The sequence below is a fragment of the Fundulus heteroclitus genome, chromosome 10 (assembly GCF_011125445.2).
Source record: "Fundulus heteroclitus isolate FHET01 chromosome 10, MU-UCD_Fhet_4.1, whole genome shotgun sequence".
Taxonomy (NCBI): Eukaryota; Metazoa; Chordata; class Actinopteri; order Cyprinodontiformes; family Fundulidae; genus Fundulus; species Fundulus heteroclitus.
The window spans coordinates 16,812,065-16,839,814 of NC_046370.1; the positions used below are offsets into that span (position 1 = coordinate 16,812,065).

Below are 27,750 nucleotides of genomic sequence, written 5' to 3' on the forward strand. Positions count from 1 at the left end.
GAAAGTAGAATGTTGCGCTACATGCACGTTTGACTAAAATCAGTTGCAAATAAAATCCTAGTAATCATTTGTTTGTATCATAGAGAGAGAAAACATTACGAAAATATTATTTTATTGGTATGGGCAGATATCCTGTTGCAGATAACAGTGATGTTTTGACAGATGCAAATAGGCTGATTGGGAGGTTGACAACGAAAGATCTTGGAAGACTAAGACATTTCCTAGGCATAGACTTTAATGGAACAGATAAACGGGTTAAGACGTCATGGAAAGAAAAAACAAGTGGACAAAAATATTGAAGGGAAAGGAGGATTGTAAACCCAAATAGACTCCATTTGAACCAAATCTTCAGTAGCCAACTCAGACGATGCATATAAAATATAGGAGCCAAAAATGTCCATAGGATTTATTTCTAGCTGCCTGACGGAGTGAGTAAATAAAAACTTGCTGAGTTGAGATTATTACTCGGTTTTAGACAGTACATGAAGTTCTCTTCTGGAACAACAAAGCACCTCGGGGTGAGGCGTTTAAGTTTTGCACGTGAGAAGCCTATGTTGTTCAAAAGTAACATTTGCAGTGTTGTTGCTGTTAATTTACTTCAGTATTTCAGCTATTTTGGCTATTTTTTAAATAGCAAAGCTTAGAGCATAGCATTTCTTGTACTTTTGTCAGACAAATCCATAATGACGGCTTGTAACATTGCTAATAACGGTGATGTGCTTGTATGTGTAACCGATGGTAAAGAGAGACAATCCCATTTGTGACACAAACATCCAACAAAATAGTCAGGGCGCGACTACTGTAAATGTGTATCTTTAAAAGGTTTTTTAATCTGTAAAATTTTACTCTCGTGCTGAGCATTCAGTTTTACTGCCTTTGAGGAAGTTTGTTGAACGCAACACGGGTCTTTTGACTTCCCGTGATGCATCAGGTTTCCAGTTGGTGGTAGGAGATAGCTGGAAAACGATACGGAAGAGGTTGTGTCGGATCGACAGCGGCGGGAACGTTGACTGTTTTGGAATTTATTTATTTATTTATTTTTTGGATTGTGATTTGGCGGTTGGCATAAACTGGTGAGTGACTGGGTCGAAATGGCCTCACAGGAAGAAGATGGTGGGGATGAAATGGAGAGTGGTGAATGGTCCCAAGTATCCAGAAGAAAAGATAGAAGTAAGACAGATACAAGGCGTAGGGAGGAAGGGAAAGTTTCAAATAAAAGATCTTTGGGTGAGGATAGTCCTGAGGAAGAAATTAGGATTATTCGAAGGAAGATTGAAGGTAGTGGGTTCAAAATAATCCTTAAATTTAGAAAGGAGGATGAAGGTATTAATCTGGGTCCAGTGGCATTATCCAAGGAATTGAAACACAAGGTGGGAGAGGTAGAAAGTGCAAAAATTCTTCGAGATGGAAGTTTGTTAATAAAATGTAAAGATGAAGTTCAACGAAATAAAGCATTAAAAATTGATAGTGTTTGCAAAAAAGTGGTGTCTGATAGAAGAGTTCTTGAAGAAAGCAAAGGTTCCAGTGGAGTGATTTATGGCATTCCTGTTGAAGAGGATCTGGAAAAATTAAGACGCAACATTCAAGGTGGTGAAGTGAAAAAAGTGAGAAGATTATTGAGAACAGTTGATGGTGAGCGAGTTAATAGTTTGTCTGTGCTATTGGAATTCCAAGATTCGGTGTTGCCAGAAAGAGTTAAAATCGGATGTATGAGTTATTTTGTTCGACCATATGTTCCTCCACCTTTAAGGTGTTATAAATGTCAGCGGTATGGGCATGTAGCGGCAGTGTGTAAAGGTAAGCAAAGGTGTCCAAGGTGTGGAGGAGAGCACAGGTATGAAGAATGTAAAGGGGATGAGCAGATGAAGTGTTGTAATTGTGGAGGTCAGCATTCAGTGACATATGCAGGTTGTGAAGTTAGGAAGAAGGCTGTTGAAGTTCAGAAGGTGAAGATGGGGAGTAACATAAGTTATGCTGAAGCAGTGAAAAGAGTGCAAGGGCAAAATTCAGGGGTGGAAGCAAGAAAAGTGATTCATAACATAAGATCAGAGAACAGCATCAGAGAACAAGTTAAAACAACAACAAATATAACAACTGAAAAACTTATTCTGTTTATAGCCTATGTGATTAACTGTACAGACCAAGTCAAACATAAAACAGAAAAAATTAAAATAATAATAAAAGGAGTTGAAAAATTCTTGGATATGAGGGAACTATCATGGGAACAAGTGAAAAAACAATTAGAGACAGATGGGAAGCCAGGAAGTGGTGAAGGAAGAGCAGTATGATTATTCTGCAATGGAATGCTAGAAGTTTAATACAGAATGGGCAGGAGTTTAAAGGCTATATTAACAATCTAAAAAATAAACCAGAAATTATATGTGTTCAAGAAACTTGGTTGAAATCGATGTTAGATTTTGTTATTAGTGGATATAAGAGTATACGCAGGGATAGAGAGGATGGTTTAGGAGGTGGATGTGTTATATTTATCAAACAAGAAATGTCATACAGAGTATTGAAAATAGGAGAACTTTGGGAAATGATAATAATTGAAGTTTGGAGTGAAATTGGGGCTGTGACGATAATTAATTTTTATAATCCATGTAAAAGGTTATCTTTAGAGTTATTAAGAGAGTTAACAGACAATTTAAAAGGGAAGATTATATGTTGTGGAGATTTTAATGCACATAGCACTTTATGGGGAACTCAAAATGATAATAATGGAGAGGTAATCGAAGAAATTATTGATATAAATAATCTAATATGTTTAAATGATGGAAATGGTACACGAATAAATATTAGAAATGGAAGGGAGTCAGCTATTGATCTAACGTTAGTATCAGAAACAATTGCTGGTATATGTACATGGAAAGTTGAAAATGAAACAATAGGAAGTGATCATTATGTTATATTTATAGAAGTAGGATTAAATATGGAAGAGAGTGAAAGCATGAGGGTAGATAGATGGAACTTTAGTACTGCTGATTGGGAAAAATTTAAAATGATTACTGAAAGAAATTTAAAGACAGTTAATATTTGTCAAGATATAGAGGGGCTGAATTATTCCATATGTGAAGCGGTCTTAGAAGCTGCTAAACAGTCAATTAATAAGAAAGGAGGGAATTATAAAAAGAAAATTGTACCATGGTGGACAGAAGCATGTGGAAATGTGATTAAATCTCGAAATAAAGCATTTAAAGTATTAAAAAGAACTCATAATATACAAAATCTTATTGAATATAAAAGGCAGCAGGCAATGGTGAGAAAAACAATTAAAAATGCAAAGAAGGTATATTGGAGAAAGTTTTGTAATTCAGTAGGAAGAGAGACTAAAATAGATAAAATATGGGGAATGGTTAAAAGAATGAATGGGATGAAAAAAGAGTTTGGTTATCCAGTTTTAATAGGTAATGGAATTACAGCAAAGAAGGATGATGAGAAAGCAGAAATGTTAGCTCAGACTTTTGTTAAAGTACACGGATCAGAAAATTTAAGTGAAGAAGGGAGAAGAAGAAGAGAGGAGACAATAACAGAAAATGTAGAGATATTAAGTGAAGATGGTGAAAACAATAAATTAATCAATGTACCATTTACAAAAGCAGAATTAAATCGTGCATTAAGGAAAGCAAAGAGGACAGCACCAGGGAAAGACCAAATATGTTATGTTATGATAAGTCAACTTAGTGAACCATCAAAGGACATTTTGTTAGAATTATATAATAGAGTTTGGGAGGAGGGAAAGCTGCCAAAGGTTTGGAAAGAAGCTGTGATCATACCAATACGTAAACCAGGAAAAGATAGCGCAAACCCAGGAAATTATAGACCTATAGCTTTAACTTCAAACATTTGTAAAATTATGGAGAAAATGATCAATGACAGGCTGGTATATTATTTGGAAAGGAATCAATATATATCTAGATGGCAAAGTGGTTTCAGAAAAGGAAGGAATACCATGGATTCATCTTTGTGCTTAGAACATGAAATTAGGAAAGCACAAATAAATAAAGAAAGTGTAGTGGCTGTGTTCTTTGATATTGAGAAAGCGTACGATATGATGTGGAGGGAAGGATTGATGATCAAACTAGTGAAGATGGATATTAAAGGTAGAGTATATAGATGGTTAAAAGATTTTTTAAGTGAAAGGAAAATACAGGTTAGAATAGGAGGGAGTTATTCGTCAAAATATTTTATTGAAATGGAACACCTCAAGGAAGCATAATTAGTCCGTTACTTTTTTCTATAATGATTAATGATGTGTTTAAAGATATAGAAAATGGGTTTGGGTGTTCTCTTTTTGCAGATGATGGGGCAATTTGGGTGAGAGGTCGTAATACTGATTATATTGTGAAGAAATTACAAAAAGCTATTAAAAAGATAGAAGATTGGTCATATAAATGGGGATTCAAACTTTCAGTGGAAAAATCGAAAACTGTGTTTTTTACTCGGAAAAAAATCAATAGTATGGTGAAGGTTAAATTATATAATCAAGAGATAGAAAGGGTTAAAAATTTTAAATTTCTTGGTTTATGGTTTGATGATAGAATTACATGGACATTTCATATTCAAAAAATTATTGATAAGTGCAAAAAAGTTTTGAATATTATGAGATGTTTAGTTGGTCATGAATGGGGAGCAGACAGAACTGCTTTAAAGGCTATATATACAGGATTAATAAGATCAGCAATAGACTATGGTAGTGTGGTTTATGGATCAGCAGCAAGTACATCACTTAAAAAGTTAGAGGGTATACAAACACAAGCGTTAAGGTTAATTACAGGAGCATTTAAAACAACATCTATTGTAGCGTTGCAGGTTGAAACTGGGGAAATGCCACTGGAAATCAGGAGAACACAACTGTTACTAAATTATTGGATTAGTTTACAGGGTCATGGTCAAAATCATCCTACAAAAGAAATATTGCAGCCGTGTTGGGAAAGGGAGAGGAGACAAACAGGAAGTTTTGGATGGATAGTGGGAAAAAAAGTAGAAGAACTTGAGTTAGATAAAATTAATTGTAGTCCAACTGTACCGTTATCAGTAATCCCTCCCTGGCTCATACCTGAAACAACAGTAGATTTGTCATGGTTGGAAAAGAAAAAAGAAGGCAATATTAATCATAAACTCATACAGGAATATGTTAATAGTTATTATGGTTATATTCAAATATATACAGATGCATCTAAAAATGTGAATGATAGGTTAGGCATAGCATTTTATGTTCCAGATTTCAATATCAAAGTAAAGAGGAGAATAAATAATGAATTATTAGTATATACAGGAGAATTATTAGCAATATTATTAGCATTACAATGGATAGAGGAAGTAAGACCACTAAGATCAATAATATGTTCAGATTCAAGTTCAGCTTTACTTAGTATACAAAATCATTTTTCAGATAGTAGATTAGATATATTAATTGAAATACAGCAAATTCTATATCAAATTCAAATGATGGGTATTAGTGTTATATTTATTTGGGTACCAGCACATATAGGGATTAATGGAAATGAAATCGCAGATAAGATTGCTAAGGAAGCATCAAAAAATAGAACTATTGATATGATGATTAATTTAAGTAAGACAGAAATTAAAAGTATCATTAAACAAAGAATGAAGGAAAGGTGGCAAAAACAATGGGAAGAAGAAAGGAGAGGAAGATGGCTGTATAGGATTCAACGGAAAGTCGGAGAAATGAGGATAGCAGAAGGAATCAGAAGAGAGGAAACAGTTATTTCAAGACTTAGATTTGGACACACAGGATTAAATAAAACACTATTCAAAATAGGGAAACATATGTCGGGCAAATGTGAATATTGTGAACAAGATGAAACAGTAGAACATGTAGTGATGTATTGTAAGAAATATGAAGAGGAAAGAAGGATTTTGGTTAGAGATCTTAATAAGGAGAAAATTAAATTTGATATAATAGATATTCTGCAGAAAAAGTCAAAAAATAAATGTTATCAATACTTATTTAAATATTTAATAATAACAGGAATAATTAGGAGGATTTAGTATTTGTAAATTTAATATTATAGATATAGATACATAAATATAAGTATCTTTGGGAGTATGGCCATTTTGACCCACACTCCTCACCAGTTGGTGGCGGTAATGCACACCGGAAAGTTGTTTGCCAACCGCCAATAAAATCAAGAAGAAGAAGAAGAACAGGTTTCCAGTTAGACAGCAACAAGAGGAGGAGTCGTATGTGGAGTTTTACGGGTGCATTATTACGCTTGACTATTGCGAAAAGGGGCACTGCACGGACTCAAATTCGTCTTGGCATTTGATGTCCTTTACAACGAGTTCACAACAAGTTCCCGAGGAATACGGGCGTGTTTGGGCGAGTGTGGAGACAGGTTAGCCAAACTGTTTGGGTAAGTTAGCTAGCCGGTGGGCTAATTTAACGCTGGTTCGCTGCTCTAAATTTGCATGTAGGTTACAGATAGGGTAAGATTTGGATCGCCTAATGTCCTTACAGTGTAACCTATAATTTAGACATGCTATTTGTGTGTTCTGTGTGCTTAGTAAACGATTTGCCTTTTGTCCTGTTGATGTTGAAGTCATAGCCGTTCATAGATCTGAAGCTTTGTGATTTTAAAGTGGCATTGACCTTTTTAATATTATTTATTTGAAAGAGGATGCAACCCTACTTTCCTCCTCTGTTGTTGCCTCATTAATTGCCCCCTGGAGACTAATCGATTTTGTTTTACGGAAATTCGTTAAACCTTTTTTTTTTTTTGCTTTGTGGTTGCAGTGTAGCCCACACAAGATTAAAATCAGTCATGATGCGTACAATGTTAAGGAAACCAATGATTAAAAAAAAAAAAAAAATCTCGTAGAGCTTTTCATTTGATTGAGGAAGTTATTTCAGAAGCTTTTATAGCAACTTCCCTGCAGACAGGCATCATCGTTAATCAGTGCCTCACATGACTCAGTTACAAAGCGGTTACTCACAAAGACCGTGAAAATGCAGATATATCACATGCTCCATGACGAGGAAACACGTATACTCCTTTGGTAGGAACAAGTCTAGTTTAGAAGAAAAGGAAACTGGCTCTGCTAGTTTATTCTGTTTGAGTATCAGATGTACTTTCAGCAGTTTAGACAACTTTTCAGGTTTTATTTTCAGGTGCCATGTGAGAATAAGCCCTCACTGGAGGTGCCATGCTTGCCACGCAGATGCCGGAAAAGCAACCAGAGGATAAAGATGTCAAACAGGTAATAATCTTGAACTTTTCATTTTTGCATGCTAAGATTTGTCTACATTAACGTTGACTTTTGCTGTTGCATTTTAATAAAGGCAATGATTTGGTGAAAGAATATTGGTGGTTTCATACTGTGATAAAACTAAAATAATTCTGGGTAGGGCCGCACAACACCAGGAAAACGTGCATTCGTGATGCTGTCTCCAAATATTGTAATGAAAGGATTGATCACGATAAAATTCCCTCGTGACTTCTTTGTTTCTTTTCATTCATCACAATATCTCTACAACATCTTAGCCTTTAAAAGTATACATCAGGTGTGGGCAATGAAAGTCTATCCAGCAGAAGGAAAAAAAAATCTGCTATATTATTGCATGCATGACACAAAAAAATCTAACAAAGAATAGTCCAAAAAAGCCATTATGGTTATTTAGGGAGTTATTAAACTGACTCAGCAATGCCCGAAGCCTGGGGCAGTGGAGGACAGGATCGGTCCAATTATATATTATCATATTTATTTCCCGCTTTGTATTTCAGGGCGGGGTTCACCGACAGCTTTGCACATGCATCATTCATTTGCAACAGGGAAACAGAGTGTGGTTGTTTTCCTCTCAATATATTTTTCTATTTAAGCGTTGCATGCTATTCTCTTTATGGAAGCCCAATGAGTGCATTTGCTAAATAAAATTCTGATTTTTTATTTTTTTTTTCTCTACAGAAAATTTAAATTTAAGTTGTAAATTTGAATTAATCAATTAAATTGATTTATTGCTTGAACCTACCTTGATTTGTTGATTCTGTGACTGTTCTCATTACAATCAATAGCCATTGTAACATACAGGGAATTCACTCTTTTCCACTAGTTGGACTTTGTGCTTTCTACTTATAGCTTTAGCAGAACTGCTTATCTAATTGTGCAGTGATACAAGAGATGCATGGATCGCTGATTTCATACAACTCTGACCTCCCAATACAACTGTTTGCTGATCTTGATTTCTCTGTCAGAACTTCAAGTTCAAGTTAAACTCAAAGCTTATTATTACGGGTCAGACAAGACAGGGTTATGAGGAAATACTGTTCTTTCTTCACACTCAATGCCGTATGTCAACACAAGGTCCAGAGTATGACAACAAAAGAGGGTATGTCTGCGTATGTTTCAAGCAAAGCCACATGAGTCTTAAAGGTGCGTTCACATTGAACGCGACTGACGCCATAGAGTTGCCACTTTTACTTGCTGTTGTTTGCCTGACATTGTCGCCGGCTGTTCGCACAGCGGGCGACGAACCAGAAATGCAGAATTTCAAAGGCACTATCTAGTGACGGTTTCACTTATATGCAACTCCACTTGCTTTTCTCCAGGCTTGGCCCATTCTGGACTTTTCTCAGTAGTAATAATTAGTTGAGTCATACAACTCAGGCTGACCGGAGACCGTCACTTTCAGCTTGTCTTCCACGTTGAATGAAAACAGCTTCGTCTCCGCCGCAGTCCTTCACCCCACGTCACAGCCAAATCCAGTTTCTGATTGGCTGTCGCGGCGTGACAAGACACAAAAGTTAAGCTTTTTGTACTCCCAAGTGTCGCTTCGCAGCCATTGCAGGTGTCTTGCCGCTTTAATCACCAAAATCACGCGTTTTGCGTCGCTAAAATTGACTGTGGCCTCTCTTTTCGTTACATTGCTCCTGTGTTACCCTTAGGGATATCGTGTAAATCTGTTGCTCGGCCTGCCACATTCACGTTCAACGTGACCGCACCTTTAGATGGCCTTTAAGACGGCTATATACGAGAACTGAGACATTTGTTCTCGCTCCCACAGCAAATTACGGCATTTTGTTCTTTCAGCCCCGTCCTGGCAGATCACGATGCTTGTTGTCGACTCGTCGTGTGGGCAGAACCTTTTTCTGGTGGGTGTCCGACTGCTAAGTTATACTGCGATTGGACAGGATTTAGATGACCGTGTTTAGGTTGGAAAAGCAGAAATGTGTCGCGCATCTGTTGAACTTAAACGCTGGAGCCGCACAGTTCAACTCTGTTGGTTTAAGTGGTTGAACATGCCACTTCTGCTCACTTGTAGCGTTTCCACTATAAATCGTCCTAACGGGGCCGGCCCACCCCCGTAGCACCACACGCCCCTGGTGTTCGCAGTATTTCTAAATAGCGACAGAGCACACCATGTACTATTATTTCTGTCTGCTGTTCTACTTTCATCTCTCCGCCTGCCCTGTGCCCAGCTCTCTCGGTGCCCCCCTCCTGCCCTCAATCGATCTTCAGTGACATGTTATAGTGCGGCAGACTTCGGTAGCTGAGCTTCTCGTGGAGTATGAATAGAAAGAGCAAAAACAAACTTTCTTCTTGTCCTTGCCACCCCGACAACAGAAGCAAAATTCTCGGTTCTTGTAGAGTGTGTAGCAAGCGCATCAACGCTCTCACTTTTAGTGCCACTGATCACTGTTGTTTAAAAGAATCAGCTTTTTCCACTAAGTGTTGTGCAGCATTGCTTTGGTTTTTATATGTTTATGATATCCTTCCACGTCACATGACATATATTAGATAATCTACAGGCTAGGTTTCATAATGATACTGATTTTGTTGACACACCCCAACTACTGTACAGGTCTGTGAACAGGTTTTAAAGAAACCTGCCTCTCTCACCAAGTCCACTTATTATTTTGAATTCATGTGAGGAGGAAAAAAGGAACTTGGTGTTTCCATCTTTTTTTATATTTTTTCACACAGATCAAAGAGAAGTTGGTCCAGTCTCTTAAAGCCCTCCAGAAACGATACGTGACATCAGATGCTGTGGTCACTAGTGAAGACGGGGATGCTAACCTCCTCTGCTCTGCCCTGGAGGCCGTTTTCATCCATGGGATCAAGAGCAAGTATATCCGCTCCGAAGCTGGAGGCTGGAGTAGGAAGGGGGATCGAGGAGTCCTCCCTCAGCCTTATTTCTGGAGCCTCCTCAAGACGGTCACCCACCGGTAAGTCAAAACGGAAAAGATCATCTTTCATACCAACTTAAAGGGAACATATCATGCAAAATCCACTTTTATTTTTTTAGCCCTTAAATACATTTGGTTGTGTACTTGGAGTCTCTAGAAGTGCAGAAGATTTGAATGTAGTCTGTCCAGGAGCTCTGAAGACATCTTAATATTCTGTTCGGGTCATACTTTTCAAGCTGTTCAGTTTTCTTTGTTTTCTCTATCACATTTTGTGAACAATCACATCTCAGTATTTGCTGCAGAGCAAACTAAACAAGGTCATGGACATCTGGGTAACCAATTTCATGAATTTACCACTTTATTTTTTTTTTTTGCTGCGGTTTTGTAGTCTAAGCCGTATGGATGCCACAGCTACAAGTAGTTGAGTGAAAAAGTTCAGTCGTTGAGTGTTTTTTAACCCACGTTATTCATAACACCGTCCCAAAAAGGGGGACAAAAGGGGGACTGTAGAGCAACAATAACAAGGAAGATGGACCAGAGCATTGCTGTTCCACTTTATGTAGACCACAGCTGAATGATTTTAAATGTGAAAAGGAAGAACCTAAAAGCATGATATCTCCTCTTTTTAATATGGAAACACCAATTCTATGTTACATTTATTGAAAAAAAAAAAAAGCAATATTTGCAATCTGTAAAATTCCTAAACCATCTGTCAAACATTTACAGTGACGTGATCACAGAGCTGGAGAAGATCAGCTACCTCGGCACAGACGTGGGCCGCTGCAGGGCGTGGCTGCGGCTGGCCCTGAACCACAGCCTTCTCGAGTGCTACCTCGTGTCTCTGTTTCGGGAGGACTCTAAGCTGCGCACCCACTACCAGCCCGGCGCTTTGCTCCTGAATGAAGAGGAGCGAGAAGTTCTGCTCAGCTACCTCCAAGGTTTGGCCTCGCTCACGTTCAGCTTGTCCTACAAGTCGGCTGTGCTTAACGAATGGACCACCACGCCTCTGGCTCTAGCTGGACTCTGTCCACCGGCCCAGTTGGACAACCTCAATGACGGCGGCTGTCCCGCCTCGAAGCCAGTGCGTAAGGAGTCGTGGGACACCGTGTCTCAGTCGTCCGGTTCATCGGATGCGACGGATCCGCAGAGAGCGTGCCCAGTGTTCCTTTCCGGCGGAGCTGAGGTTTCACAAGGAGAAAAGACGGCACTTTACTCCTCTAATTTGAGTTTAGACACCACAGGCTCCTCCCAGCTCTCCTCCAGCTTGAGCTCCGATAGCTTCCTGCACGGCCAGGACCCCCGCAGCCCGACTGCAGAGCAGTGGTCTTCAGGTGACCTGGACACCCCCATTAATGTCAGAAACGGCACCAAAAGGCACCAGAAAGAGTAGGTTTGGTTTTCTGTACTTTTGTTTTGGGAAAGCGTTATGCCTGACATAAACGAGATGATTCAAGTACAAAAAAAGCAATTAGACTGCATAGCGGTAAAATGAATAAAAATAGTGCAGTAACCTGGTTGTGTAAATGAGCACACCATTAAACTAATACTCTGTTGAAACATCTTTTTAGTTTTTACAACATTCAGTCTCATTTGTTAGAGGGCTTTTAGCACTGCACGCATACAACTGGCAATATTTGCTCATTACATGTTGCAAAAGTTTAAGGCCTTGTCCATAGCTCTCTTCAGGTTGCTCCATATTAGTTGTGGCAGATTCAGTTCTACACTCCCTTTGTTGCTAGAAGAGAAAATCGATCATACATCAGATCTAGAATGGAGTGGAAATGCCCTATTTACTTATTAAGATGTATTTATTTCACTTTATTTAAATAGGCATCACACCCAGTCTCTATCAGGCTGAGTGTTAAAGCAGATACAAACACTTTATTTTATTTTTTTTCGTGGCTGATGGTTGCAGTGTTTCTTTAAGCAATACTTTATGCAACAAAACCAGCAAAGCTGAATTTTATGAAACGTTGTTGAGATGTTGAAGCTGATTAGAGGAAATTGATGCGTAACTTAAACAAAACAGCCTCTCAGCTTTTTTTATTTTTCAGATTGGCTGGAAATCCAACAAACCAGTAATTAGATTTGTCGCTTCATGTCTTCAAATCATGCATATCCTCCTCTTTAAAATGAGAAATCTATAAGTCTCTCCTGACTTGTGTGTTTGTTCCTGCAGTGTGCTGTGTGACTTCCGAGAAGGTGGACAGTGCAGTCAGGACTCGATGCGTGAAGACTCGTTCGTCTCCAGCACAGGAGGCGAGCCATTCTCGGAGAACACGACGTTCAGCGGTTCAGACAGTGAGAACCAAGACCACGATATGCCATCCCAAGACCCTGCAGAGCAGCTCCACAATTCTGGTCCAGAGTCGCCTCCACCCGCTGTCCAGATGCCATCCTGCGATGAGCCACCGGATGACCAGGCACCACAGCAGATCTGCCATAAAGCCTCTTCTGATGCTTCATGCTCGGACACAGCCGTGCTCCCCTCTGCTATCGGATCCATCAAGCCTGTGGAGGCAGAACACGTGACTGCTGTTCAGGAAACCGTGCAGCCGGTTCAGGAAATAAAGCAAACGGGCAGCTCAGAGAGGAACAGCTCCGACTCACACACACGCAAAGGATCGCGTTCAGCGAGTATCGTCTCCAGAAAACTGTCTACAGATTCACTCTCAGTAAGTATATCATAAAGAAAGCAAAAGGCTTGCTACCGAGTACGGCTGGATGATATAGAAAAAAATGCATATCGATAACATAGAAATCATGTTGATTGATATCGACAATTATCAAAAAACTCACAACATATAGCGTATTGTTCAGACTACAAGGCACACTTAAAATCCTTACATTTTCTCAAAAATTGACACTGCATGTGGTACAATGTGCTCAAAAATCTGTTGAAAATGTGTAAGTATGACTTTGGTTAGCAACAAAGCCGCTCCGCTCAATGGATATTCAGAGCATTACGGTACACTGTGTCACTACCTGATCGGCCCTGTAACAAGGCAAGGCAAGGCAAATTTATTTGTGTAGCACATTTCAGTACAAAGACAATGCAAAGTGCTTTACATTATTAAAATATAGGAAAATAAAACAGAATAAAAACAAGTTGGAATAAATTGTAGAAACAAAATCGAACATGGGAAAATAGAAACTAAAAGCATGTGTGAAAAACATTAAAACAGTTGGACTACAAAGTTGAACTAATGATGTTTCAGTAAAACAGTTTAACTAGAACAATTGAAGGCAATCCTAAACAAATGTGTTTTTATTCTTTATTTAAAGGAACTCAGGCTTTCCGCTCTTCGACAGTTTTCTGGAAGTTTGTTCCAGATAAGCGGAGCATAGGAACTAAATGCTGCTTCTCCATGTTTAGTTCTGGTTCTGGTTCTGCAGAGCATGCTGGAGCCAGAAGACCTTAATGGTCTGGAGGGTTGATACACTGATAACAAGTCTGTGATGTATTTAGGTGCTAAGCCATTCAGGGATTTATAGACCAACAAAAGTATTTTAAAGTCTATTCTCTGAGATACAGGGAGCCAGTGTAAGGACTTTCGAACTGATGTTCTCTACTTTCTTAGTCTTAGTGAGGACAGGACCCCTGAACTGTCTACAAGACTGCCTGTCTTTAATGTTGAAAGTAGAAGTGCATTCATGTAAGGAAGCGCGCACCCAGAGTACGCGCTAGCAACAATAAACCGAGAAAGTTGATCCAATATACCAGTGAAGTTTATTTTGGCCTTATGTTAGAAACGGGGCAGTGTAGTTCAACTACTTTGTCCTACCGGCAGAGAAGGATAGTTTGTCCATCTCCCTTTCCCTCTCAGGTAGTTTGTGTGTACGTTTACGGGCAGAGTGATAACAGTGATCGTACACACTGTGGAAGAATATTTAATGCGCCTTAAAGCCTGAAAATACGGCCAGGGCTGCACAAATATTTTAAGTGCAGCCCTGGCCATTTATGCTGTTGCTTAATAACCTATATTTAGGTAAAGAACACACAAACACTGAATTCAAACTCAACTGTTTATTCAACTAACTTTTTACCAAATTGTAATAAAAAAAAAAAAGAAGAACATGTGCTCTCTAAACTCTATGAAGGGGCGGAGCTCGGTGAAGGAGCGTTCCTGGGTCTGCATTTGTGATTGGTTGGGAGGATGTAATGACTGTAGTATTAACCTACATAATAGGCTAGAATGAACTACACCACATGTCTATTGCTCGATATATATTATTGAATCATCGTCCGGTCCTACTACTAGGTTTGTTTATGTAGAAATGACAAACAGGATGTTTGGCAGTAATTTCTGGAACGTCACTGTGTCATGGTGGACAAATCAAAATAGCTTCCATAATAAAAAAAAAAATATGAAAAATGCTGATTTTGGCTGTAGAAGATCATGAGTGTTTAGTCTGAGGGGAAAATAACCTTCCTGTGGCGTATAAGGCCACGAACGTCAGTATGCCCTCGCTGTGTGGACCAGAAGTGAAACTGCTCCTGTGGCAGGACAGAAACATACTCCGCTGCACGTTGGAATAATTGTGAGGAAAGTATGAACCCTTTATCATTATGTTAACTTGTGATTTCCAAACAGGAATGGCTGCCGGATATTTTGACACCCTTTTCCCCAAACGCAGAAGTTGTGCTTTGGTTGCTCCACCTCGGCTGTTCTGTTAGTTAGTCACGACTGATAAATATGCACTCATGTTTACTCAACTTTCTCAAAAGTTTCATACGCAAACCTCAGGCACATGATTTAACAGGAACCCGTTTAGCAGTGGTCGGCTCAAATGTCAGCGCTTACGTTTTCTTCACATGACCCTGAGCCGGTGCTTGTTTTGAAATGTCGGTAGGGCAGTTGTATTTTTATAACTCAGTTAAAATATATGTATGTATGTTTTTTGTAGCATTCACGGTCTTGGATTTCTGAGGACGACATCTACAAGCCTCACCTGGAAGAGGTGCCTGATAATGAAGAGGTGTCTCCCACAGCGGATCTCAAGGCCTCCCAGTCTCCTCCCAGTGTCGTCCATCGCAGACAAATAGGTATTTTACAGTCTTTTAGTCATTAACCAACCACAGCCCTAAAGCTCACAAACAGATCAGCACAGCGACAGCTATTAAAAGCGCCTCATAAGCAAACATCTATTATGCATAAATTACTGGAAATATTGCGTATTGTCCACTTTTCCAACTGGAACAGAAACGGAACCTTTTTAAAAGTCTTTAAAAAAACTTTTTAACTTTTTTTTTCGTGTTCCATGTTGCAAAGACAGATGCTGTGAAATGTCTCTAGATGTGCAAAGCTGGTGTGTGCATGTTGGGGGAGGAAGTATACAATGTATGGACTAAAGGGGCTGAATACAAAAGCCTGGTTTTATTTCCTGATTTTAACGGTTTTAAAAACCTTGCATCATGTTTCTTCCACTTTCCAACGAAGCACTACTTTTTGTTGGTACTGGTACTCGTCATCTTCCGTCGCTAACTATATTAACAATTTTACACAATTCCAATAAATCCATTAGACCTCTTATTTCCAGATTTTTTACAATGCATCTGTATCCCAATGCATTCCTATTGAATTCTATGGTATGGTTGCCATGCCGTACGATATCTTTATTTGTAAAGCGTTTAAAAACAGTCAACGGCTGAAACAAAGTGCTGTACATAGCTGCAAACTGCAACATATCCATTAAAAAACAAAAATAGAAAGATAATGCATAAAAGCAAGAAAGTTTCGCTAAAAAAAGTCTCGCTTGTGGTAAAAGCCAAAGAGTAACAGTACGTTTTAAGCTGGGTTGTAAAGGTAGGGCAGGTTCATATTTACGTTAAGTGATGCAGAAATACTAGTATGTTAATCATACTTAACATGGCATATTCGTCTGTGACCATCCTCTTGTTCCTTATTTTGAACTTTTTAATATTTGCTCATTGCTGTAGTTTCACATTCGGACTGCTCCAGAGTTTCACCCACACACTGAAACAAAGAAAAGTCTTCTGGTGGTTCTGAGTTTAAAGGTCTGAAACCGAGCTAGATCTCTTAGTTTTTTGAACATTCTTTGAATGTTATGCTGCAGGTTATCATTTGCTTTAAAGGTACACATAGTCAGGTTATATCCTTTATAAAAAAAGACCAAAAACTGTTTGATCATGATAAAATAAAGTTATATACATTAAGCCTCCATCTTGATAATGTAGATAGGAATCCAGCGCCGGGTGCGATGAGCTGATATAAACAGGCGTGGCGCCATCTACCGGCAATATCGCAGAACTATCATAATGCGGATTTGCTTGATTAATAAATCAAAATGAAATAATGCCAGACCGAGCCTGATCCTCTGCAATTCCTTGCGGTAAAGCGGCAGTGTAGCGTGATGGAAGACCAACCATCATTAATTAAATACACCAATCTACAGCAAAGAGCCTGTTATCAGAAAAGGTACTCACATCAATCATCTCTGTGTTCACATCTGAGCGATCAGCAGCGTTAGTGTCCACTTCAGTGAACACCAACGTTCATACTGTATTCCCAGAAACATTCCAGTCTTCCCTCTTGGAATCATTTATTTTTATTTTTTTACTGGATCTTGGACCATTCATCAATGTTTCACTGGGAGATGCTAATAGCCGTTAGCTGCTTCCTGGTTTATCCCCTGCACCTTTAAACATAATAAGAGCTGTTTGTAGGTGAGCAATGGCAGTGAATTGAATAAATATTGGTCCAACTTTGTTAGTTATCCTTATTGATCTTTTTTGTAATGTGCTTAAGGGTTGTATTGTAGTTTTGTTATTGTTACCTCAAATTTTGGCACAATAACTTAAGTAGGGTAAAACTAAGGAACAGTACAGTATGTGAAGCACCTCGATCTAGAACATGCTCAGCTGTGCTTAATACTAAAGTGCTTTTTGATCGTTTATTTTGAATATGTCCACTGTTAAGTTTCCAGATGAGTTGGTCATCAATAATGAAACTAGTAAATTTATTTTCATACACTCTTTCAACATTCACCCCATTTACAACTTCCATGTTTGGTTTACCATCACTAAGCATTATGATTTCTGCGTCGGTAAGGAATAATAAATCAAAAACTAACAGACTTAAAAAACAGCTTGTTTCCCAAAGATGTAAGGGCTCTCGCTCCTTTACATCTACAAACCATCAGCCCGGTTTCACAGGTTTCCAATCTGATGAAATCATTTATACTGTCTCTCACTTGCAAATGTCTATTCACACACTTCAATATGTCAGGTCGGACAGCCATGCAAATTTCACAATTCTACACCTAAATTATTGCACAGTATTGTGTCATGAGTTTTCATGATGAACCCAGAATGCACACCACACACGGAGCTATTTTCTGAGAGTTTATTGAAAGAAAGATGATTAGTGGATGAGGAAACCAGAGAGGCAGGACTGGACTGGAACCGGGGTGTAGATGAGAGCCAGAGCTGAAGAACTGGAGAGAGTTCTTGAAATACAGGGTTGTTGTTGATCCAGAGAAGCAGAGCGAGATTGTTCTAGGGAGAGCAGGGCTGCTGGAGTACAGGGGCAGCAGGAGATCCAAGCAATGAAGCAGCGAGCAAAATTGGAGCACAGGGGTAGCAGTAAATCCAGCAGCTAGCAGAGGCCTTACTTGAAACACAGAGTTGGAAGGAGATCCAGCAGCTAGCAGAGGCTTACTTGAGGCACAGAGGTGGCAGGAAGTCAAGCAACTAGCAGAGGCTTACTTGAGGCACAGAAGTAGCAGGAAATCCAGCAACTAGCAGAGGCTTACTTGAGGCACAGAAGTAGCAGGAAATCCAGCAACTAGCAGAGGTTTACTTGAGGCACAGAGGTGGCAGGAATTCAGCAGCAAAACAAGGAGCAAACTAGGCTGACAGACATGGAGTGAGTGGAAACTGATGACAAACCGGCGGGGAAGATAAGACTGAGGGAGACTTATGTAGGGAGGCTGGCAGGTGGAGTGAGTTCTGACTAATTGGTGCCTAACAGGTGTGACTGATTGCTGAGGGAGTGGAGGGTGAGCTGAAAGAGAGGAGGGGGTACTGGAAAATAACCGGGAAAACAGTTAGACCAAAACTAAACCATGACATATTGTAGTCAGCTGTCTGAGTTTTTGACTCGGAAATGAGGGGGCAACCTGCTAAAGACTATATAAACGCTTAAGCACCCCAGGGAGTGTTGTTAGGCAGTGCAAACACCTATTTGTTTAAAAGAAAAAGGAAAGATCATGTCTAGTGTCTGTGTGTCATGTGTAATCATGTCCATTTTGACAAAAATGACATTATGGCAACACAATGACAAGAAAGCTTCTTGATTGAATCTTGATTTAAGGGCGGTAGAAAGTCATTCTGTAATACTTTCTCACTATCCAAGCATTTAGCAAACAGAAATATTTTTAGTAATCCCAAGTGACCCCAAAACAGGACAAGTGCATCTGATTTAATGTCAAACAGCATCAAAGTTGTCGGTTTTTATACCTTGTATGTAAATATGCCGTTTCAGCCGTACAGTGTGACCCTCTTTTCTCCCGGTTTTGCCTTCCAGGGCTTTCCAACCCCTTCCGAGGCCTGCTGAAGCTGGGCCACTTGGAACGGCGGGGCGCGATGGGGATATGGCGTGACTACTACTGCGAGCTCTCGCCCTACGAGTTCCGGCTGTATCTGAACGCCGAGGATCGGGAGTGCTGCGACAACTGCTCCCTTCTGCGGTGCGAAGACGTTCGCATCACGTCATCCGAGGGCCGCTTCGAGTTGGCCTTTCCAGGGAAGCGGCTCTACCTCCGGGCGGCCAATCAGGATGAAGCGGAGGACTGGGTGGACCGTATAGTTGAGGCCGGGAACAAATGCCGACCAACACCGAACGATGACGAGCATTTTGAAGTGCTGGAGCCTTCTGGTGAAAATGGAGTGGACGAGCGCACGGTTTCATCCCCGTCCTCTGCTCCTTCGAGCCCCGAGCGACGCTTCTCGTCCTCTGACTCGAGCGAGACGTCTGCTCCTCCGCAGGAGTTTGACTGGACTCGAACTACTGACTTGGAGACGGATGCTCTCAAAGAAGCTGTTTTGTATCTCTCCACAGACTCTGAAGCAAGGACATGGGCCCCTTTGGTTTTTTCCCTTTCCTTGGAGGCCCTCAAAGCCTTCCGGGTACAGGAGGAAAGAAAGGTGTTGTGGCTAAACCATCCTGTTGCTGAAATCAGGGACGTCGTTCCGGACGTGTCCTTGGGAGGACCAGCCTTTTTCAAAGTCCTGACTGTGAGAGAGACCTTAAGAATCAGGGCAGAGAATGCGGAGGAAGCTCGCTCCTGGAGGGATTTGATCCGCGGAGCTCTGGACTCGTACTTGGAGAGCGGCGAGGATGGAATATGCGAGGAGTTTGCAACGGTCTGGAATACTGGAGTGAATGGAAAGCTGCACAAACTGGTGCAACATAGACTGAAAGAAAACGGAGCGCTTCTGCTGCACCTTTACACGGTCCCATCAGAGAAGGGACTGGACATTCAGGGCTTTAAATGCACAGGTTTGTATTTATGCTTGGGTGTTTTCCTGATGTTGCTGCGCATTGTCTCCCAGCTGGCTGAAAGAAGGAAACTACACTTGCCCCTATATCACAGGAAAGGCAAACTCTGCTGTTTGGAAATATTCTGGCTATGAAAACCACAGAAACCTAAAGGCACTCAATCCATCACGCTTACAAAGGTAGTAGTGGATTAAAGGGACAGCTAAACCCAGCATGTCTGTCGAAAATAAAAGCATGTACCATTTAATTAGTTTTATATTCCAAACAAAAGCAACAAGTGTTCTTATTGCTGCTAAAATGGTACCACGTTTAAATTTTTATAGTTATACTAAATATATCAGCCGCATTTACTGACTGTCCAAGTATTTCTGTGACTACAGATGTCACCATACAGCCAGATTTGTCTTTGTTGTAATCAAAGGAGAAGTGCTTTGGGCTTCTTTCAGACAGCAGCAACGGGTGGGGGAGGGGCAGCTCTGTCTGGTGATGACTCGAGTCTCGGTGGCACTTTCTCCTGCATTTCATGAAAAGGACGTTGAACTGTATGATGGGAAAATTTTGTTTTTGTAGGTCTGGAGGATAATTCAATAGGTATATAGATATATATCGATGATGGGGTTCAATAGAGTAGTTTTCCTTCCTTATGCATTCTAGCCATGTAGGTTAATATTACAGTCATTACATCCACCCCACCAATCACAAACACAGACCCAGGAACCAAGCTCCGCCCCCTTCAGAGTTCAGAGAGCATGCATTCTTACTGTGTTTAAAAAAAAAAAAACTTGCAGGTTTGGTAAAAAGTTGGTTGAATAAAGGTTTGAGTTTGAATTCAGTGTTCTGTATCTAAAAACAGTTTGCTAAACAACAGCATAAAATGGCCAGGGCTGCACTTAAAATATATGTTTTGAATATAATTTCTATTTTTCTCAATATACTTTTTTTTTCTATATCGTCCAGCCCTATGCTTTTGTTTTTATAAACATTTGAACTTAAATACTCTGACACATACACTAACTATTAACCAGCTATTAAATGCTTATACTAGTGTTACTCCACAAAGAGCATAAAGGGACAAAGCTGTAGAACACTCTGTACCCTGAGTTTAGCAGGGGCTCATTTCGTGTTTTTGCTTCCATGTTTGCTATATATGAAAAAAAAAAGTTAATAAATTGCATATATATGATTATTAAAGCAGCAAAATTCAAAATGGTAAAAGTTAGTAGCAGTTTGACAATTTTTTTTTCTTTTCTGCTTTATTTTTAATGTTAGTACTCTACACCTAATGTCAAAAACAGGCTCTGTGATTAACTAGAACGAGTGTAAGCGACCTTAATGAGCATCATCAGTCGGCCTGCGTGTATTTGACTGCATGCGAATCCGTTTAATGCGCTGTTGCTGCGTCGTTCACAGGCTGTCCTCAGCAGATCGGCCCATCCAGAGGCAGAGCCAGGCTGTGTGAGTTTTCGGGTCGGTACTACTGTGACTCCTGCCACAAGGGGGACACTGCCATCATACCGTCGCGCATGGTGCACAACTGGGACCTCAACCAGCGAGAGGTAGGAGAAAGTCGTTCCGATCGCTTTTAAAATGCTCTTCCAAGGCAATGCCCGCGCCATATATCAGACCGTTTGAGTCTCATGAAACGGAACGAAACATTTTATGTAATGTGAACAGGACTATTCTGGGGAGGGCCGACTGACGCCGGAGCACATCAGAGTAACAAAACTGCTTAGAGCAGAAATACAGTCAGATCCATAAATATCTGGACACTTTTTTTTCACCTGTTTATTGAAACATATTCGAGTTATCTTTATATAAAGAATATGGGTGTAATAAGCAGACTCTGAGCTTTAAGTTGACTGTATCCACAGCTGCATGAATAGTTTAGGAGTTTCCTCTTCTTAGCATGTGCCCCGTCTTTTTAAAGGGACAAAAAGTAATTGGACAATTGAATCAAAGGCGGTGTGGGTAGCTGTGGGTAACTCATTCGATATGTAAGGTAAGAAATTCCTTTAAAGTCCCACAGTGGAGAAATTCGGGTGTGACGGCAGCAAAGACACAGAGTTACGCGTTATTGGTAGTAACGAGAAAAAGAACAAGCCAGTCTAGTCTAAAGTTAGTTCTAAAGGAAGGACAAGAGTACAAAATGCATACCAGATTCAATATTGCACAATTGTTGATAATTGTGCATACTTGGGTAAAATAAAAAGATAAAATATTCAAATATTTCCAGTATCGGTTGAGCAGATTAAAGGCCTGTAGTTGATTTTGGGTAAGGTGTTTGCATTTGGAAGATGTTGCTCTGAACAGACAACATGCAACAAGGATCTTCATACAGGTGAAACAAGCCACCCTTAGGCTGCAAAAACAGGAAAAAAACACTCTAGTCTACCATGGGGAGAGGGCCGCATGAAAGTAAATACAGAGGGTTCACTACAAGATGCAAGCCACTCATAAGCCTCAAGAATAGAAAGATGTTTTTTTTTAAGGAACGTCCAATCTACCCTAAGAAGCAAGCAGAGTTCTGGAAGAACAGCTTTGGTACAGAAACCAAGATCTAGTCTTTATCGATGATGTGACAGTGGCAGCCGGATGAATCCTGAGGTAGACTGTCTAATCAAATCCAGCTAAATGCAGCCAATGATTGGGCAGCGTTTTCATAATGCAGATGGACAATGAGCCACACCATCCAGCCAAGGCAAGCCTTTGTTAAAGCAAAGCAGTGGGAAAATTCTTGAATGGCCAAGTCAGTCACCTGGCGTTGACCCAACCGAGCATGCGGTTCTCTCGTTGAAGGCTAAACTTTGGACCGCATCCGAAAGCATTAAAAACGTTAAAAAGGAGGAACCCCAGCGCCCGGTGGTGTCCACGAGTTCAAGCCTTCAGGCTGTCATTGGCAGTAAAGGCGCTAATAATTAGAAATTACATTTATTTTTAGTTGCTTTATTTGTTCAGTTCATGTTAAGCCTCTGAAATGAAGGGAATGTTTGGGGGAAAATGCTTCAGTTCCTCACATGGAAGCTGAAAGTCTGCACTTGAACTGCATCCGAGTCGCTTTATTTAAAATTCACTGTGGTACTGCACGGAACTAAAATGAGAAAAACTTGGTTTCTTTCCCCATATTTCTGGACCTAACTGTATGATGAATGCAACAGTTTGATAAGACCTTTTAGGTACTTATGCCAAGTTTCCCTTCTCATAGTTTGAGCCAGGTTTTACTGCTGTAAACTCTCAGCTTCCTCCCTAGACTGTGCCATTTACAGTTTTTTCTCTGTTCAGGTGTCAAAGAAAGCTCTGCACCTGTTGGCTCAAATCGAGCAGGAGCCTCTGCTGAACCTGGAGCAGCTGAACCCGGAGCTGGTTAACCATTCAGAATCCATGGCTCAGGCCCACAGCCTGCGAGAGAGGCTGCGTCTGCTGGGCGACTACCTGCTGTCCTGCCGCAGCGGCGCCTGCAGGACACTCCAAACCAGGTGTGTTTGTGAGTTTATTAGGCCGTGTTTTATTTGCTTTGACCTGATTTAGGCAAGGATTTAATGGCATTCTGTCCAGTAAAAGGTAACTTGGATTTGACTTGAAGCTCTTAACCTTCTGAGTGTATATGTTTTAATATATATTTTATTTAAATGTGTTTTATGCGCTTTCATTCTCTTTCCAGGATGGGGCAGCGAACCTACCTGTTGGAGTCGAGCCACCTATACAGCGTCCTGGATTTAAGACAGGTATGTTTTTAGCTTTTTCTTTTTTTTGATTATTTTTTTTTATATATATAAATGTTTCATCACCCATCTGCCGCCCCGACAGATCTGAAGGCGTGTATTTGCTTTATGTTGCAGATAGCAGAGGGCCAGTATGCAGGCTTCCTGATCTCCCTGGTGCAGCATGCCTCTAATCACGTGTTACACTGTGACCTGTGCACTCAGCGAGGCTTCATTTGTCAGATATGCCACTCTGATGACATCCTCTTCCCCTTCCAGTTCGACACCACCACCAGGTATGTTATCCAGAGGCTTCTTTCTCTTCCCCAATTCATGCTCGTCCAATCCCTCCACCTTCTCGCCGCATTATTTTAATATCAAGATATGTTCGTTTAGTGTTTAAGATAGAACACTAGTTTTAAAATAAAGCATACAATGTACACTGTACAAAAGTGTACGTTGTATGCTTTAAAATCAAAGCAAAGATATAATTTGGAAATGCTGTTTTTTTTTTGTTTTGTTTTTAGCAATCAGTTTCAATGCATAAGATTAGAAAATGGAAGGAAATAGAAGTTTAAAAGCCAGAACCAAAGGAAGGCTGAAATTTTTTTTTTTTTTTGTGTGTGTGTGTTTTTTTTTGGTAAAAAAAAACAAAGTTATTGAAATCATTAAGAAGTAATTGCGGACTTGGGGTAAAAAACAAATACGTTTCCAAGCAATAATGGGTCATAAATTAAAGCCTCAAACCCGTATTAAAAGCATTTGGTTCCTTGAAAAGTATTCAACGCCCTTACTTTTTTGTATTTAATCAGATTTTACCCACAAAATCCTATTTACTAAACTGGCATTTTAGGTGGTAGACCAACACAAAGTAGTGCAAGCACTATATGCCTAAAGTTAAAAATATTATAGTTTAATTTGCACAAGAATAAGTATGGCTAACATGCAAAGAGTCTGTTAGCAGAGTATGTTTTTACAAAAAAAAAATCGTCTGTAATTTTTTAAATTTTTTTTCTATCTAGACGTTTTCTTCCAAGTTACCTCAAGCCGTAGACATAAATTATGGAAAATAGTCCATAAAAGAAAAACAGTGCAATAATTGAATCCCAAAAGCCTTAGAAGTCTTGTTGGTTTTTAAGACGTTTCAATGGGAAAATTGAAGTTGCTCTTTAATGTTTGTATATATGTCAGGTGGAAGAAAAAAGGATTAAAAGGTGCACGGTTGTCTATTTTTTTTTAAATAAACAACCTGAATATGGAAAAGCAAACGGGTCCAGAAATGTACTAATTTGGATGCTTGACCAAAAACAATAGTTGAAATCATCTTCAATGATTTGTGCAGATCCAGTTTGAGTTCTACAAAAAGAAATAATGAAACTGTCTAAAAAGTGTGCCGTCATTTATTTATTTTTCTAACCGGAGCTTTCCCTCCATTGAATGCTCTCCTTATTGTAGTCCGCTATGGGTCGTCTTTCTTCCCGCTTCTGCATAGCAGGACGCAGAATAGTGACGTTTGTCGAGTATCGGTGACGTACAGGTCGGATTAATGCGACCCGGCCGTACAGACACAGGTCACATTTGAAAAGATCAGATACGTATCGGATTCAGGACCACATATCCAAGCGACCTGGGTCGCATTTGAAAAAATCTGATCTGTGTTGTTCAGACTGTTATAAAAAGATCAGATCCAGGTCACATATGGGCAAAAAAAATCGAAATTGGGTCACTTGAGGCTGCAGTGTGAACGTAGCCTAAGAGGTTTTCTTCCAGGATTGCAGAGTATTTTTGCTTCATTCATCCTCCCATCATCTTTTACCAGCATGTCCTGTCGCTTTTGAAGAAAAGCCTCCCCACAGCATGATGCTGCCACCACCATGTTTCATCATGAAGACGTTCTGTTCAGGGTTATGTCCTTCTTAATCATGTTTTACTGTTTTCCCTACATGGTTTGAGGGAATCTGCAATCTGCTTTCCTCTTGCCTCTGTTCCATAGAGGTCAGATTTGCGTTATGCTTGGCAAATAGTTTTCTGGGTAACACATCGCTGACGTGACCAGTGGGTCTCTGCAGCTCGTCCAGAGTTCCCGTGGGCCTCTTGGCTGCTTCTCTAAATAATGTTCTCCATGTCTCAGTAGGTTTGCAGCTGTGCCACGCTGCTTTCAATTTCTTATTGAATATTAAGCTTAACATATTAAGCTTGTTATGTACTCCCTGAAGATAAAGAGTTTTTGTCTCGTAGTCTGCAAGTGAGTGGAAGTGGCGCTTAAACCACTGGAGTTGAACTGAGGAAAGAAGTTCTGCCCCAACAACGCATAGAGACCTTCCAAGACGAGGCTGAGAGACCAAAATTACATCATTTGCTGCGAGAGCGAGACAAATTGTCTCGGTTCTCCCGTCTATGTAGCGGCCTTTAGCCAGTCTTCTCAGCGCTTTGGCTATAACTAAAGTTACTTTGAAGATTTGCATGAGGATAGATGTTTAGATCGTTTTCTTCAGGAAGTCTAAATGCCTTCTTTTTTTTTTTTTTAAACCAAGTTGTTTTCAATGATTTCTCTTTGTCTGCCTCAGGTGTAAAGATTGTAAAGCGGTGTTTCACCTTCCCTGCAAGACTGCCCAGAACGCCTGTCCTCGCTGTGAGCGAATGAAGAAATACCTGGAGAGAGATCTGGAGGACTGAGAACCGCAGCAAAGATTTCACAATCAGACTATTTATTTGCCGACGGACGACTGAAAGCAGAAATCGAGATTTTACATGAAGTAGCCTGAAGTGCAATTACAAGAATGAAGGGCCCGCCCTGACTGACTGGACACTGAAGGGGCAATGCGATGAAGGAGGTTCAGTGTGACAGTAGCTAAAACTTTGCACTAATTTAGAGGCCAATATACCGGACTGATGCAACCAAAAGATAACGACCAGAGAATTTGTTATTTCTACGAACAATGATTGAGCCACGATGTTAAAACAAAAGCAGGACAGCATATCCAACACTTTAGTACATGGAAGTGTTTTGAATACTGAAGAAATATGGGAATTTATTTCAGCTTTCCTAACCTTGTGCATCATGCAACGTCGCATTCTGTTTTTTCTCCTGATACGGGACTCAGTGGTGAGGGTTAAATGTTTTAAATTATTAAAGCAGCACTTAGAATGATCTCGTTAGCTGATTTTGATTGTGCCTTGATTTTATTTTCAAGCTTTAATTTCCTTTTGATTTATAGCTATAACAAGGCAAAAATGCAGAACATATCTGTTCATATTAAACTGCATAAGCATTAAATCTATAGCAATGATTACGTTTGGTATTTGGGTTTACACTTCTTAATTTTTGTCAGTTCAGGACAAAGATTTTAAAAATCAATGCGAAAAGATATGGATTTATGTAGAAATCATTATTTTCCAATGCATCTACAAAACATATATTTTGCATATTTGCACATTATCAAAGTTCTGCAGCAGAATGTAGCTGCTGTACCCTTGTCTTTCACTGAGCAGACCTGGGTTTTTGTGTTTTTCTAAATTCTTACTGCTCTGTTTTCGTGTCTTCAGTTAGCTGATTCCAATAAATATTACTCAAAACTGCCTATAACAAAAATCCTTTTGATATATGCACAACATATCGTGTTTAAGGGGAGCATTGAGAATACTGCAGTGCTGTTAACTGCTAGATAACACTTACTTTATGTCCTGGTGATGTATAAGTGGCCATTCTGAAATAAAACTATTGTAATTGTATTATTTATGTGTGCATTTTTTTAAAATCAGCATTACAATACCGTGTCCATACTGTGGAGATCCAAAGGTGCTTAAACTTTTTTTTCATGATAATTTAAATTAGATGTAAATTAAAAGTAAATACAAAAAAAAGAATGGCAGTGCAGTAACTAATTAAATACAGTTAATGAAGGCATTTTTATTTACAGAAGGATCAACTTATTTCAATATTGCTAACTTTTTTTGGTTTTAATATCAATACCATTATCTGTTGCTTACTTAAATATAATCAGCATTAATAAACATTAAATGTCAATTTGTAAAGTGCACAAGTTAATACAAAATTCAGCCATTAAAATTGCAAGTCCTTATGGAACAAAAGCATGTAAGATGTTTTTTCATTTCCTTATTTATTGGGTCCTATACTGAAATGTACCTTGAAGTAATAAAAATGACAACACTGGTCGTTAAATGGACCCTGACTCTGATTGGTTAATCTTAATTAAGTCTGCCTACAAACAGCAAGGCTCACATTTTAAATGAGTTCATTAATGTGCAACGGGGCATGGCCAGGAAATATATAAACACTGAAATAACTAGCTTGGCCTCATTTGAATGCCAACAAATTCCATAAGTACATTTTAGGAAATCCTGTATATGAAAATGTAT

At 39.7% G+C, this 27,750-nt stretch overlaps 2 protein-coding genes across 2 annotated transcripts; both read left to right on the top strand.

The window, feature by feature from the left end:
* The first annotated feature begins 673 nt into the window (after positions 1 to 673).
* Positions 674 to 27,107, top strand: plekhm1 (pleckstrin homology domain containing, family M (with RUN domain) member 1). Its single transcript, XM_036142129.1, has 13 exons — positions 674 to 931; positions 6,175 to 6,380; positions 7,136 to 7,224; positions 9,946 to 10,187; positions 10,875 to 11,534; positions 12,328 to 12,823; positions 15,057 to 15,195; positions 18,698 to 19,672; positions 21,083 to 21,228; positions 22,952 to 23,145; positions 23,331 to 23,394; positions 23,509 to 23,666; positions 25,938 to 27,107. Exons 3-13 carry the CDS (start codon positions 7,171 to 7,173, stop codon positions 26,044 to 26,046), a joined length of 3,237 nt encoding a protein of 1,078 aa, XP_035998022.1. The 5' UTR covers positions 674 to 931; positions 6,175 to 6,380; positions 7,136 to 7,170; the 3' UTR covers positions 26,047 to 27,107.
* LOC118564421 lies at positions 964 to 2,288 on the top strand. The gene is made up of 2 exons (XM_036142583.1): positions 964 to 1,278; positions 1,324 to 2,288. The coding sequence occupies exons 1-2, from the start codon at positions 1,092 to 1,094 to the stop codon at positions 2,286 to 2,288; spliced, it is 1,152 nt and encodes a 383-aa protein (XP_035998476.1). The 5' UTR covers positions 964 to 1,091.
* Positions 27,108 to 27,750: the final 643 nt, after the last annotated feature.